This window comes from Podarcis gaigeae (genome assembly GCF_964106915.1).
Source record: "Podarcis gaigeae genome assembly, chromosome: 13".
Classification (NCBI taxonomy): Eukaryota; Metazoa; Chordata; class Lepidosauria; order Squamata; family Lacertidae; genus Podarcis; species Podarcis gaigeae.
Window position 1 is genome coordinate 11,176,618 of NC_139689.1, and position 14,589 is coordinate 11,191,206.

The 14,589-nt window shown below is 45.4% G+C and overlaps 2 protein-coding genes across 2 annotated transcripts; both read right to left on the reverse strand.

Annotated features, from left to right (window-relative positions):
* Positions 1-323: 323 nt before the first annotated feature.
* On the reverse strand, positions 324-7,240 carry LOC310830894 (uncharacterized protein; the record flags this gene model as incomplete). The annotated part of the gene is made up of 3 exons (XM_083710729.1): positions 324-1,275; positions 6,191-6,245; positions 6,331-7,240. 3 exons carry the CDS (start codon positions 7,238-7,240, stop codon positions 324-326), a joined length of 1,917 nt encoding a protein of 638 aa, XP_083566855.1.
* A 5,706-nt stretch (positions 7,241-12,946) lies between these two features.
* On the reverse strand, positions 12,947-13,858 carry LOC310828971 (olfactory receptor 10D3-like; the record flags this gene model as incomplete). The annotated part of the gene is made up of 1 exon (XM_083707093.1): positions 12,947-13,858. One exon carries the CDS (start codon positions 13,856-13,858, stop codon positions 12,947-12,949), a length of 912 nt encoding a protein of 303 aa, XP_083563219.1.
* Between the last annotated feature and the right edge of the window lie 731 nt (positions 13,859-14,589).

Below are 14,589 nucleotides of genomic sequence, written 5' to 3' on the forward strand. Positions count from 1 at the left end.
AGGTATTTTTTTTTTAATTTTTATCATCTACAATACTGTCTTATTTATTTTATAGTACAGTACATTAATTATTGCTTTCATTTTATGGATCAGTGGTGTCGTTAGAGAGTAAAATTCATGTTAAATTGCTGTTTTAGGGGTTGTTTTTAAATTACTTTCTATGGGAAAGAGCGCCTTGGTTTTGGAACACGTTGGTTTTGGAACAGACATCCGGAACAGATTAAGTTTGAGAACCAAGGTACCACTGTAATATGCTCAAATATGCTCAGTAAAAGGCCAAAATGTTTATTCCAAGCATGCACCCTTTAGGAACATGATGTTCCTTAATGTGCCATCAACTGTGGGACTGTCTGCCTCCCCATTAGTTTCTTCAGGGCTGCTTTCACATCCTTATTGCGCAGAGTGTAGATGACTGGGTTGAGCATGGGTGTAACAACATTGCCAAAGATCTGCACCGGGGTGACCAGGACCCCACTCAGAGACGGCTGGGTGTAAATCAAAGCACAGGGTCCAAAGAAAAAGGTAACCACCAGAAGATGGGAGGCACATGTGGAGGCCGCTTTGCGCCTCCCCTCCCCAGAATTCATCCGTGCGATGGAGTAAATGATGCGGACATAAGACAAGAGGATGAGGAAGAAGCAGGTCACACCCACAATGCCAATATTGTTGAAGCCCACAGCTTCGATGGTGGTAGTATCTGCACAGGCCAACTTGACGACTGGGAAAACATCACAGAAGAAATAATCTATTACATTAGGGCCACAATAAGGCAATGTGAACGTGAGGCTGGTGAGAACAATGCCCTGAACAGAACTGGCGAGCCATGTACCTGCCGCCAAGATGATGCACACCTTCCAGTTCATAATGACCATGTACCGCAATGGGTAACAGATGGCAATGTAGCGATCATAAGCCATGACAGTATACAGCAGGCACTCAGAACATCCCATAAAATGGTAGAAGAAGACCTGGGACATGCACCCCCCTATGGAGATGGTCCTGCTTTGTCCCCAAAGGATAGATAACATTTTGGGAGTGGTGACGGAAGAGAAACCAATGTCTAGGATGGCCAGGTTGCAGAGGAAAAAGTACATAGGGGTGTGGAGATGAAAGTTGAGGAGGACGGCTGACATAATGGTCAGATTTCCCAGCAAAGTGCAGAGATAGAAAGCCGAGAAGACAGCAAAGAGGATGGTCTGGAGGCCTTCGGTGTTGGGGATCCCGAGGAGAATGAAATGGGTCACTACTGTGTGGTTCTTCTGGTCAGACCCATCCCTACAGCAGCAGAAAAATAAGAACGTTCATGTTGTTTCTCCTCTCGTGCTCTGAATAGTGATAGGAACATAGGAAGCAGCCTTAAACCACATCAGGCTATCTGGCGCAATATGGTCTACACTGACTAGCAGTGTCACATACCCTGCAACCTTTATCCAATGAAAATAGGGATGTCCCATTCCATAATGATAATTTTACCGTTTATACCCTACACACCTTACTGGGTTGCACCAGCCACTCTGGGCAGCTTCCAACATATATAAAAACATAATAAAACATTAAACATTTTTTAAAAAAACTTCAGATGGCTCAAGGGTCCAATAACTCCATACCCTCCAACATTTCTCCAATGAAAATAGAGACTTCCTAAGGAAAAGCTGGACATTCCAGGATCAAATCCGAAACTCGTATGGCTACTGTAAATCAGGAATGTCCCTGGAAAATAGGGACACTTGGAGGGTCTGCTGTCATGCCAGGACAACTTTAATCCACTTTAATTGCAGAAACCTAAATTTCCTGCTATGCCCTCCTACAAAATTCAGGCAGTCAGCAGGCACCTGTCTCTGAACCCTAAGGTTTCATTAAACTATTGTAGCTAATACCCACTGGTGCCCTGCCACTCCCTTCATTTTTACACTACCATTTCAAAACCACCTAATCCTGCAACCATTGGCACTTCTTGAGCAGCAAATCCCATAGTTGTTTTATGCATTTATGTGAAGAAATAAACCAATGTTTACCGTGCAACACTGGTGACGTGGAAAACCAATTCAGGTGCCAGAGAAATTTAGATGCAAAATGAAGCCAATTACCCATAAGTCCTCCACCATCATTGTGATGCCACCAGCTATTCTCACATCAGCCATAACAATTTGGTTGTCGAAGAATGCCATCTCTCACAGATCTATTCACACACACATCTGCCTTTTGACTTACCTACAGGATGCATTCAGTTTTCCAGAGCACATAATTAGTGCAGAAGAAATTAATGTTCTAATTCTAACTCATGCACAACTAATGGGAGAATGAATTTTAGAGACATTACTCATGAACACCATACATAGTGCCACACTGTTCCTTAACTCCAGTGACTTCACTGCTTTTATGCCATCCTCTTTTGCTCATCCTGGTGTCTCAACCAGGTTTGTTTGTTGTTTAATAGTTTGACAACCATAAGGGACTTGATCCCTGATGGCTCACCAGTTTCCCAAGCCTGAAACCTCCAAGGAGATAGCAAACTAAGTGAAATGGTTTCATCATTTCAGACATTACCTTATGCAAGATGCATATGTTTCCCAGTACGTTTGCGAGCACAATTCAAAGTGTTGGTGCTGACCTTTAAAGCCCTAACTGGCCTTGGCCCAGTATACCTGAAGGAGCATCTCCACCCCATCGTTCTGCCCAGACACTGATGTCCAGCTCTGAGGGTCTTCTGGCAGTTCCCTCACTGCGAGAAGGGAGGTTACAGGGAACCAGGCAGAGGGCCTTCTCGTGGTGGCACCCGCCCTGTGGAATGCCCTCCCATCAGATGTCAAAGAAATAAACAACTATCTGACGTTTATAAGACATCTGAAGGCAGCCCTGTTTAAGGAAGTTTTTAATGACTGGTGTTTAAATGTACAGTCGTACCTCGGGTTACATATGCTTCAGGTTACGTATGCTTCAGGTTACAGATTCCACTAACCCAGAAATAGTACCTCGGGTTAAGAACTTTGCTTCAGGATGTGAACAGAAATCGTGCTCCGGCGGCACGGCAGCAGCAGGAGGCCCCATTAGCTAAAGTGATACCTCAGGTTAAGAATAGTTTCAGGTTAAGAACTGACCTCCAGAACGAATTAAGTATGTAACCAGAGGTATCACTGTATTTTTAATCTTTTGTTGGAAGCTGCCCAGAGTGGATGGGGAAACCCAGCTGGATAGGCAGGGTATAAATAAAAAATTATGATGATGATGATGATGGTGGTGATGATGATTACAAGATGGGAAAACATCACAGAAGAAATACCACTTCTGGGGGCTCGTGACCAGGAGCTCGTGACCAGGACTCATGAACAGAGGTGAGGGATTGGTGGAGGAGGCTGAAGAATGTGAGCTTGTGTCTTTTGGTTTAAGGCTGGTTGGTTGTCTGAGCTGTTTGGAGATTTGATTGTGAGTTTGTTTGTTTGTTTGTTTGTTTGTTTGTTTGTTTGTTTGTGGATGCGGCTATGTGCTCTTCTAGAGCAGTGTTCCCCAACCTTGTTCATGTGAAATTGATTGTCCTGTAACTTGAGCCCATTAAAGTTTGTTCTTCCCTCGCTAGCAAGACCAGTGGTCAAGGATGATGGGAATTGTAGTCCAAAAACAGCTGGAGGCCCAAGGTTGGGGAACACTATTCTAGAGCACAGGGTCTGAGGGGGAGGGGCTACTCCTGAGAGGAAGGCAGGCTGAATGAAGAAGTGAGTTGTGGGAGGACTTATCAGCCAGCAGCTGTTCTACTTAGCTGTAATATCAGGGAGACACTCTTTACATGCCTTAATCTGTGTGTCTCCTAAAAAAAAGAAAATCCCATCTGGCAGCTATCACTGCAGGGCAGGAGTCGTTACGGGTGGATTTTTGCAAAATCGGCAAAACGTTCCCCCGAAAAGCTCAACAACGTTGACCTAAACAAAAAACAACTCAACAATTTTGTCCAGATTTTCACTTTCAGGAATACTAAGAGTATCAGCATTGAGGCCCAACAAGATGTGATGTTGGGAGAGGGTATGTCTACCTAATAATAATAATAGCAGACACACGATACTGGATTGGGATCACATTACTTTGGAGTGAAACTTAAACCTTTTAAAATCTCTCCCTAAATTTATTTTAACTCTGCGAAGCAAAACATACAGGTATTGTAAGTATACCTGTAGGTGGTGCAAATAACAGATTCAGTTTGGCTAGTGAGAATCAGGAAAACAGGCATGATCCCAGTCTGCATTAGGGCCCCTCTCAACTGCAATTTATATAAGTAATAAATTAAAAGGCAACTTTCTCAAACTTTTAAAAAACTTTTAGAAACAGATCCTGATCACTGATCTCTTGAAACATCTACTTTGACTCTGAATAATTATATTAATAGAACAGTAAAGCATAGGGATGGGTGAACTTGTAATTTTTTTGTTAATCTCCATTTCTCATCTTTGCAGATTTAAGGTCATTTCTCCACATTTCCACATCAGCTTGCAATTTCTTTTTTTAAAAAAAATCTCATGAAAACTCACCATATTAGGGGCAAATTCCTCGTAATATACAAACTTTTATACATGATTGTGCTCAACACACACATTTTTGTATACATTTTTGTTAACATTCATTTTATGGTCACTTTACCTTGCTGTATATGTTTTGGTACACATTACAGTATTTGCAGTGCAAAATTCAGTGCAAATTTTGAAGGATGTGTTTCAGTTCATGTATCATTTCAGGAAGTGAGAACTAGGTAGGTCCACCTTTAAATGTGAACTGAATCAGATGTTTCACCCCAGTGAACGAGGTGATGCTGAAGATACCTCTCACATGACTCTAATGTTTCTGATACAAATAAACTGGCATGCAATCTTCATCTTCGGAATTTCACTTGTCGGACTTGTAGGAATTCCACTTGTCAAATGGAAGAAAGAGGACGAACACAGTGCCAGAGGGAAGAACAAACTTTAATGGGCTCAAGTTACAGGACAATCAATTTCACATGAACCTCAGGAGAAATTTGTTTATGGCAATAGAGCCAGTTAACTACAGGCGTCGTAAGCTCTGCGCTGCTAGAGGTCTTCAAAGAGAAGCTGGCCAGCCATCTTTGTGATGCTGGATTTATTTATTAAGCCGGATGCTGGGGTAAATGGTCTACAAGGCCTCCACCAAACTCTATGACTCTGTGCCCTGGTTACAGCCATTTGTCATGGCAATGGTGCATGTTGTGTACATGTGTAATAAGCTGTACTTGCCATCCTTCTTTTGCTTGAGGCAAGATGGTTGTCCAACTGAATCACTGCAAGAGACGTTCTCAGGCAAACCCATAATAGCAAGGCTGAATTCTCCAGTGCACCTTCCTCAATCCCCGATTGCAACTGCAAGAGAAGCCCACTTGAATGTGCGAGTGGACGCTCACAGGTCAAACATCAGGAATGGAGGCTTCCTATAGCTTCCACATCCCCTCAAAATACTTGACTGTGCAGCCAGTTCACTGCTTAGCCACAGGTCAACAGAGCATGTTGGGCACTTACACATGTACATCATTTACACACATTTGTCCTGTTGGGGAAAACCATGTGCTTGAGATGTGCTTGAGATGGTTTGGATATGACTACAGCTTGGGTAGGCAAACTAAGGACCGGGGGCTGGATCCAGCCCAATTGCCTTCTAAATCCGACCCGCAGACAGTCCGGGCATCAGCGTGTTTTTACATCAGTAGAATGTGTCCTTTTATTTAAAATGCATCTCTGGGTTATTTGTGGGGCCTGCCTGGTGTTTTTTACATGAGTAGAATGTGTGCTTTTATTTAAAACGCATCTCTGGGTTATTTGTGGGGCATAGGAATTCATTCATTATTTTTTTCAAAATATAGTCCGCCACCCACCCCCACCCCCCAAGGTCTAAGTCTGGAGAGTGGACCGGCCCCCTGCTGAAAAATTTTGCTGACCCCTGGACTACAGTCTTCTACTCAATCATTTCTCCAAGCCACTTTCAGAATACGTCATAACATTATTATCATTGTTATCATAAGAATAATCTTCATCAACATTGTGGTCATTGTCCAAAGGTCCATCTTATCTAGCATTGTGTTCTCACATTGACCAAGCAGATGCCTATGGGAAGCCTGCTAGCAGGGCAGGAGCTAAACAGCACCCTACTTATGATATCAGAGACATACTAGTAGCCACTGGTAACTTTATCTCACAAGAATTTTTCTAAAACCCTTTGAAGGCCATCCAGGTTAGTGGCCATGACTATATCTTGAAAGTGTAAGATGCAACCAGAAACAGACCTTAGAAAGATCTGTCTGAGCATGCACATGGGAGAGGAACTATGCTTTCCTGCCTCCTAGTCTCAAGACAGCAGCTTTCATCTCCTTGTTTCTCAGAGTGTATATGACAGGGTTCAGGAAGGGAGTCACTGTGGTGTAAAACACAGCCACCACCCCTCCCAGTGGATCTTGTGCTCCTGGTCTTAGATAAGTAAAGGTTAGAGGAATATAGCAGATCATGACAATAATGATATGGGATGTACATGTAGAGAAGGCACGCCGTCGTCCCTCGGCACTACGAATCCTTAGGACTGCCAAAACAATGTACATATAAGAAATGAGGAGAAGGAAAACACAAGTCATGGCTACGAGACCAACATCAATCAAGGTCACCATCTCATTGAGGGTTGTATCAGCACAGGCAAGTTTCAGCACAGCTGGAATGTCACAGAAGATATACCTCACCTCATTCCCTGGTCCATAGGGCAAGCAGAAGGTGAGAGCTGTCTCCATGGCTGAGTGCAAACAACCACCTGCCCATGTGCCAATAGCAAGCCAGAGGCAGGCATTGCGGTTCATGAGGGTGCCATAATGGAGAGGCCGGCAGATGGCCAGGAAGCGGTCATAAGCCATCACGGTGTAGAGGAAGCATTCTGTGCACCCCACAAAGTGGTAGAAGAAGAGTTGGCTCACACAACCAGCAAAGGAGATGATCCCACCATCCTCCACAAACCCAGCAATCAATTTGGGCACCACTACGGTCGAGGTGGCAATGTCCAAGACGGACAAGTGGCAGAGGAACCAGTACATGGGCTTGTGCAGCTGTGGTTCACATATCACAGCCAAGAGGACCAGGAGATTACTAAGGAGGGTCAGCAAGTAGATGGACACAAAGAAGCAAAATAAAGCAGCATGTAGCTCAGGTGGGTATGGAATCCCCAAGAGGACAAAATACATCAGTGCTGTTTGATTTTCACACTCCATTCTTTGAATGCCTTTAAGGTTTGTCACTACAATGTACAAAAGAGAGTGACAAAAGATATGAAGCTTTGGTAAGCTCTGTGTAACATTTTGGATATCACACCAAGCTCTTGTCTGGGAGGAGGGAAGTGGTGAGATGTGGAATATCCATATTTTCCACCCTAAATTCTAAAGATTCAGGCATCATCTCAGAGTCTTGGTGCAACAATCACGCAACTTCATCCCCAGGGTTCATTTCAATCACGGTTCATCAGTACTTTCTTCCAGAAGCTACTTTCAGATACATTCCGCATGTAAGCCAGGAAAATGCAAAAAGAGAATGCTTTTAAATAATGAGCACCATGCCGTCTCCAATCCTATCCTTCCTCCAGACATACAAATGGACAAAATAAATTGTGGGGAAAGAGTTCTAGGTTGGAGGACATGATATAACCAGACTTGAATGCTGGTTGTCTACATTTAGTAGCTGGTCACTTTTCTCCCGCATATTCCATGCAACTGAGGAAAAGGTTGTAATCTGATAACAGTCCTTATCATAATGGAGACTTTTAGAAAGGAGAGGTCCAAGCAATACAGGTTGTGGACTTGGGTCCTGAAGTCACAGAATCCCACCTGCTTATTCATATTGAGATGCCCAGTAGAAAAGGTTCTGTGCCTTTTTCGTGCCTTCACTCATCTATCTGGAGAGACAGCCAATCCCTTTTCTGTCCTTCAGCCAAGTCTGAACCCTGAAATAACAGCTGGTGTTCAATGGCCAGCACAGCAGAAGGAGTGCTCTCCTCTAGAGGTCCTCAGTTTCTCATCATAAATCCATCCCTAACATTCTCCCACAGCTCTGGATTTTTCCTATAAGTTCTTCCCTTTTTTATAATACTGTGTTTGTGTCTGATCTTCTTTATATCCTCTCCCTCCCTTGTGCATTTCTTTCCTCCCTAGGTTTCTGATTTCCAGGCTTTGGGGATTTGAAGGCATTTCTGAACTCTTGATTGTGCTGTGTGTTTTGATCATAACTATGTACCATGGGCTTATAATAACTCCATTTGGAGTTACATCAGATTTTCAAAATATCATCATGGCAGAGTGAAAGGCCATAACTCAGTGGTAGAGTACATCTTTTGTGTGCAAAAGGTCCCTGGTTTTGTTGGCAATACTGTGCTGGATGAACCAATATAAGGCAGCTTCCTACATCCATGCTGAATTTACTGTTTCAAAATACAAGCTGTGCTTCCTTTCCCACATACATGTTCATGGCTTCCTTTAGTTTCCACGGGGAACAGTATAGCTGCCAAAATTAATAACAGCAAACAGGCCTGTTGCCCTTTCGTGGTTGGTAGGGATGAAGCCTGGAGGACCAATAGGAAGAGGAGCTAGAGCCAACGATAGGCAAAGTCACTCCCTGATTGGTTGGAAGTAAGAAGGCAGGCAGGTGCGGAATCACTGAACAGACTGAAGCTGGCACAGGGAATATCCAAATCACCCTAATGAACCAATCTCCACTGCTCTTGTCTCTTTGCACATAGATTTTTATTATTTGTAGCTCGAACTAAGTTTCTACATAACAAAGTTCCTACCTGAAAGCAACTGCATGATCTAAGAGACCTTACACAGGAGCAGGCGATCTTACAGGTTACCTGGTCTCTGTTAAGAATAACTGTTTAATGCAGTGGCATAGCGTGGGTTGCCAGTGCCCAGGGCCATGCAGAGGGGGTAGTGATAGGGAGGTAAACAGGTGGAGTAGGCATGCACATTCACCTGGGAGATCACAGTTGCAGAGATACAAAAAGAGTCATTCATTGTCTGCAGAGGTCACTTCCTGGTTCACATGGAGAAGCTGTTTTCAATGGAAACCAGCTACAGAAGCAAGCAACTGTATTGAGGCAGCACCGGATGTTGAAATTTTGTATCCCCGAACAATTTTGCGCCCAGGGCAACTGCCCTTGTGACTCACCCTCCCCCCATGCTACTCCACTGGTTTAATGTATGTTGAAATGGAAGACTGAAGCATATTTCTGTACTGGAAAATTTTTATTTTGATACAAGAGCCAGTTTTTGTTTATCCAGCAGCTTCTACATGAACAAAGAAGAAGAAGAAGAAGACCTCCAAGGTGATCTGGTAGCTGATTGTCAGCCAATGCACTTCTCTCAGTACAGGTATAATAGATGCATATCCAGTTGCGTCACTCGAGAGCCTGGCCACAGAGTTCTGCACCAGCTGCTGCTTCCAGGCCTCAGGACCACATTTCCCCATGTCACTGGTACCAACATGCACTCCAACCACTGAATCCTTCCCTGCCCTGACTCTGTGGTGACATCTCTTTCCTTCCTGAGAAAGACTTTCATTTAAAAATGTTTTTTTTTAAAAAAAAAAAAAACCTAACCTCACATCACCATTTTTTCACACTGCTTCACATAGTCAACTACAATTCAATGAGTGATGTGAAGAGTTACAGCTCCATGGTACAGTATCTGCTTTGTTTTCCAAAAGTCCCAGGTTCAATCTCTAGCATCTCCAGGTAGGACTGGGAAGGGACTTTGTCTGAAGCCTATCCCTCCCTCTCTCCTACAGACACATTTAAAAAGCCATAGAATGTTAATCAGCCAGACAACTGGCTGAAGGGAAATGTTTTCACCTGGTGCCTAAAGATATGTAATGAAGGTGCTAGGCAAACCTCCTTAGGGAGAGCATTCCACAAATGGGGAGCCACCACCGAAAAGGCCCATCCTCTGGACGTCTCATGGAGGAGGCACTCAAAGAAGGACCTCAGAAGATTATTGTTTATTGAATTTCTATACCGCCCTTTACCCGAAGGTCTCAGGGCGGTGATTACAGATGATGAGTGCAGGGTCCGAGGCAGTACATATGGGGAGAGGCAGTCCTTGAGGTATTGTGGTCCTGTGCCATTTAAGGCTTTAGAGGTCAAAACCAGCACTTTGAATTGGGCCCAGAAACTAACTGGCAGCTGGTACAATCAGGCCAGAATCAGCTTAATATGCTCAAGCTGTCTTGTCCTGGTGAACAACTTGACTGCCAAATTCTGCACCAGCTGGAGTTTCTGAACCATCTTCAGAAATAATGTTGCCATAATCTAACCTAGAGATTACCAGAGCATAGACAACAAAAATTAGGCTATCCCTACCCAGATAGGGGCGTAGCTGGGCCACCAGCCGAAGCTGGTGGAAGGTATTCCCCACCACTGGGGCCACCTGAGCCTCAAGTGACAGCAAATGACCCAGAAGTAACCCCAAGCTACATACCCACTTCTTCTTCTTCTTTTTTAATGATATTTATTACTTTTAAAACTTACAAAAAAGAAGAAAAAGAAAAAAGAAACAAAAGGAATTGCTGAGATAACTTATAGAAGTGGAATACAAAAAGGGAGCTGAGAGGAGGTCAATGAAACAAGGGAATTAAAGATAGATTATGGTAAAGGTATGATGTGTGTTTTTAAATTGTTTTTGTTTTGTTTTGTTTATTGTGTTTAGGTGTTAAGCTTGTGTTTTGTATTGCTACATACCCACTTCTTCAGAGGGAGCGTAACCCCACCAAGAGCAGGCAACCTCCCATTCATCCACTCTGGGGAACCGCCCAGTAACAGTGCCTCGTTCTTATCTGGATTGAGCTTCAATTTATTGACTCTCATCCAGTCCATTACCAAGGCAAGTCAATGGACCACCACATCCACTGCTACACCTGCAGTTGTAACCGAGAAGTCGAGCATGATGTCTCTCTACTGACAGAGGTCATCATACAGGGTGACCAAAGCAGTTGTGTGCCAAAACCAGGACTAAACCCTGATTGAAATGGATCTAGAATATCCATTTCCTCCAAGAGTGCCTGGATCTGGTCCGCAGCCACCCACTCAAGAGCCTTGTCAAGAAGGGGAGATTAGCAACTGGCTGGTAGTTACTTAGATTTTCTGAATCCAGGGTTTACTGCTACCTCCTTTAAGCAGGCAGGGACTACCCCCTCTTCCCTTCCAGCCCCACAAAGCAAGGGCAAGGAAGGGATCAAAGGGTGCATGGCTGTTGCTTCTTTCTCATGCCACCCTCCCCTAGCCAGATCATCCCAGCCTCGCAAAGCAGGTTGGGACTGGCATCACATTGGTGGCAAGGGTTGGGCTCGTGCATCGGCACCCACCTGCCAGCCCTGAATGCCAGGAAGACACACTCCACCACTGCCCTCTGGCAAGAAGGCATTGATCACTTCCCTAGCCCAGACAGCTGCCCCATTTCCTGCTACAGTGGTACCTTAGGTTAAGAACTTAGTTGATTCTGGAGGTCCGTTCTTAACCTGAGGTACCACTTTAGCAAATGGGGCCTCCCATTGCTGCCGCGCGATTTCAGTTCTCATCCTGAAGCAATGTTCTTAATCCGAGGTACTATTTCTGGGTTAGCGGAGTCTGTAACCTGAACCTGAAGAATCTGTAACCTGAGGTACCATTGTACTTTTAATCAGTCAAGAAGAGCAAGGGTCTAGAGCACAAGTGATCGCCCTGACCGATCCAAGCAGTTTGTTGACATGATTGAGCCTTACGAAATGAAAGTCACCCAACACAACAGGACCAGACAGGGCTCTGGACACCCCTTGAGATTCACCTGCTATAATAGATGATGAATAATAATAATTGTTTTTATTCCTCTCCTCCTTGCTAAATAATCTTGCTTCACTGGGCCTTATCTCAGACACATTCCAAACAATCAAAAGCACTTCCTGAGAAAGGGGATGTGGCCTGGGAAGGGACATGCCCTGAGAAGAGCCTTGAAGGTCACATCGTGTGGTCTGAAGGGCTGTATTTTGCTCCCAGGCCTGAGGATCCCAATCTCTGGAAAAGCAATGTGCCCTCATGTTGCTTGTCTAGACCCCACAACCACCCCTCGTTGAGAAATAAAACACACCAGGACACAGATATTAGGTTAATGTTATTGGGCAAATTTAGGCCACAAATTTACTGATTACAGAATGTGAGCAGTAATTGGCTTAGGTATTGAATGGACCCGACTATATCTGACTCTTGCCTGCTGTGCAGGGAGTCCGGTAAGGGTAAACCACCAGAAGGGGGAGCCCTGTCGATGCAAACCAACTCAAGCTCCCCCAGGTGTTCCTGATGGGGTTGGGTCATGGCCCTAGCCCCACCCCAGGCTTCAGACAAGATCCACACCCCCAGATTCCTTTAACAGAATACCCTTAAGCTTGGAGGGGCAGTTGATGGCCACACCTCACCTCCCCCATCAAAAGATCAAACAATGCCTAACCTCAAACCTTACAAAGTTGTGACGATTGCTATGAGGTAGGTGAAAACCAAATGGCCCGTGCAAATTTTGTCAAGTGGAAAAATTCCTACCAGGCCCCTCAACAGCAACCGACCAAGGTCCATAGCAAGGCCAATTAAAACCTGTGAAAAGGGAGGAAGGGCAGGAGATTGAAGGAGCGAGCCAAGAGGAAGCCCTCCGGCTCGCGCCTCCGTTTAAATGGTCCCGGCCACGCCCCCACCAGCCAGCAGATTGGCTGGCTGAGTGGTGACACAGCCAGGATCCCCAGGGCAATGCCGCCACCCCTTCGTCCGCCACCCCGGGGGTGGCCACGTGGTCCACCACAACTCCTCCCCACTAGGAAGTGGAGCGGACTTTTCATATTGTGCCATCCAGAGGTGAGAAGCTTAATCTGATGTTCTGTTTCCAATTTGTTTCCTCCTCTTCAACGGAAAGGATCTAAGCACCCTTCATCCTCTTGAAAGCTGCCTGAACCTCCTTGTTCCGCAGAGTGTAGATGATGGGGTTCAACATTGGGGTGACCACATTGCAGAAAATCTGGATGGGTGTAGCTAGCACATCGCTCAGGGACGGCTGGGTGTAGAGGAGAGCACAGGGCCCAAAGAAGAAGCAAACGACAGTCAAGTGGGACGCGCAGGTGGAAGCTGCCTTGCGCCGGCTTTCCGCCGAGCGCATCTTCAGGACCGAGACGGCAATTCTGACGTAGGATGTGAGGATAAGACAGAAGCAGGCCATGGGCACCACGCCGATGTTGGTGAAGCTCACCGTCTCGATGATGTAGGTGTCGGCGCAGGCTAGCTTGACCACTGGGAAGATGTCGCACAAGAAGTAGTCCACCTCGTTGGTTCTGCAGTAAGGCAACGTGAAGGTCAAGCTGGTCAAAATGGTGGCATGGAACGAACTAGTGAACCATGTGCCCGCTGCCAGAAGGGCACACACTTTCCGGTTCATGATGACTGTGTACCTCAGTGGGTGGCAGATGGCAGCATAGCGATCATAGGCCATGACTGTGTAGAGGAGGCACTCGGTGCTTCCCAGGAAGTGGTAGAAGAAGACCTGGCACATGCATCCGCCTAAGGAGATGGTTCTGCTCCCTGCCCAGATGTTGGCCAGGAACTTGGGAGTGCTGATGGAGGAGAAGCCCAGGTCTACCACAGAGAGATTGCAGAGGAACCAGTACATGGGAGTGTGGAGGCGAGCATCAGTGATGATGGCAGAGAGGATGAGGAGGTTGCCGAGCAAAGTGATGAGGTAGAAAGATAGAAAGACGGCAAAGAGGATGTTGTGTATGCCTTCGGTGTGGGGGATGCCAAGGAGAATGAATTCCAAGATTACGGTGTGGTTTCGCATTTCAGATCCAACCATGTTGCTAAAGGGATGTTTTTTGGTTGGGGGGGGGGGGAGAGAAAACACACAGTCTTGATCAATTCTTCAGAAATGCAGCGAAACTATTTAGGATACTGAGTTGCATAGGGTCTACATCTGTTGTGAGGAATCTGTAGCCCTCCAGATGTTGATGGAATCTCAACTCTCATTAGACCCAGCCTGCATGGCTGATGGACAAGGATGATGGGACTTGTGGTCAACATCTGGAAGGTTCCCCATTTTACAGGAGCTGGAAGTAATTCTCCAAGGTTTCAAACAGAAGCATATACACCCAGAGTCAGCACTAGATATTATTGGAGGAGTTGCAGATAAGAGCCCTAGCTCATCTTCTTCCTCCTGTCCTGACTGGCTATCTGACATAGGAGGGACACACTGTAAGGCAGAGCCTGGAATGAATAGCAGCTGAGGGAAGGAAAGCACCAGGGGTTGGGGGCTGGAAGCAAGTGAGCAGCAGAAGGGAGAGGAGAGGCTGCAAAACAGATTGGAGCATCAATTGGACTGCAAATCCCTTTGAACTCTTATTTCTGAGTAAGCTTGCATAGTGTCAGGCTACAACCTCTTAGAACTTACTTCTGAGTAAGCCAATAGGATTTGCAACTAGGTAAGCATTTTTAGGATGAGGCTGTAAAGTGCTGGGTGTCCAGCAATGTGCATAAATGTGTGAACTGTGCAAGTTTCTGCGGAATCTCATTCAC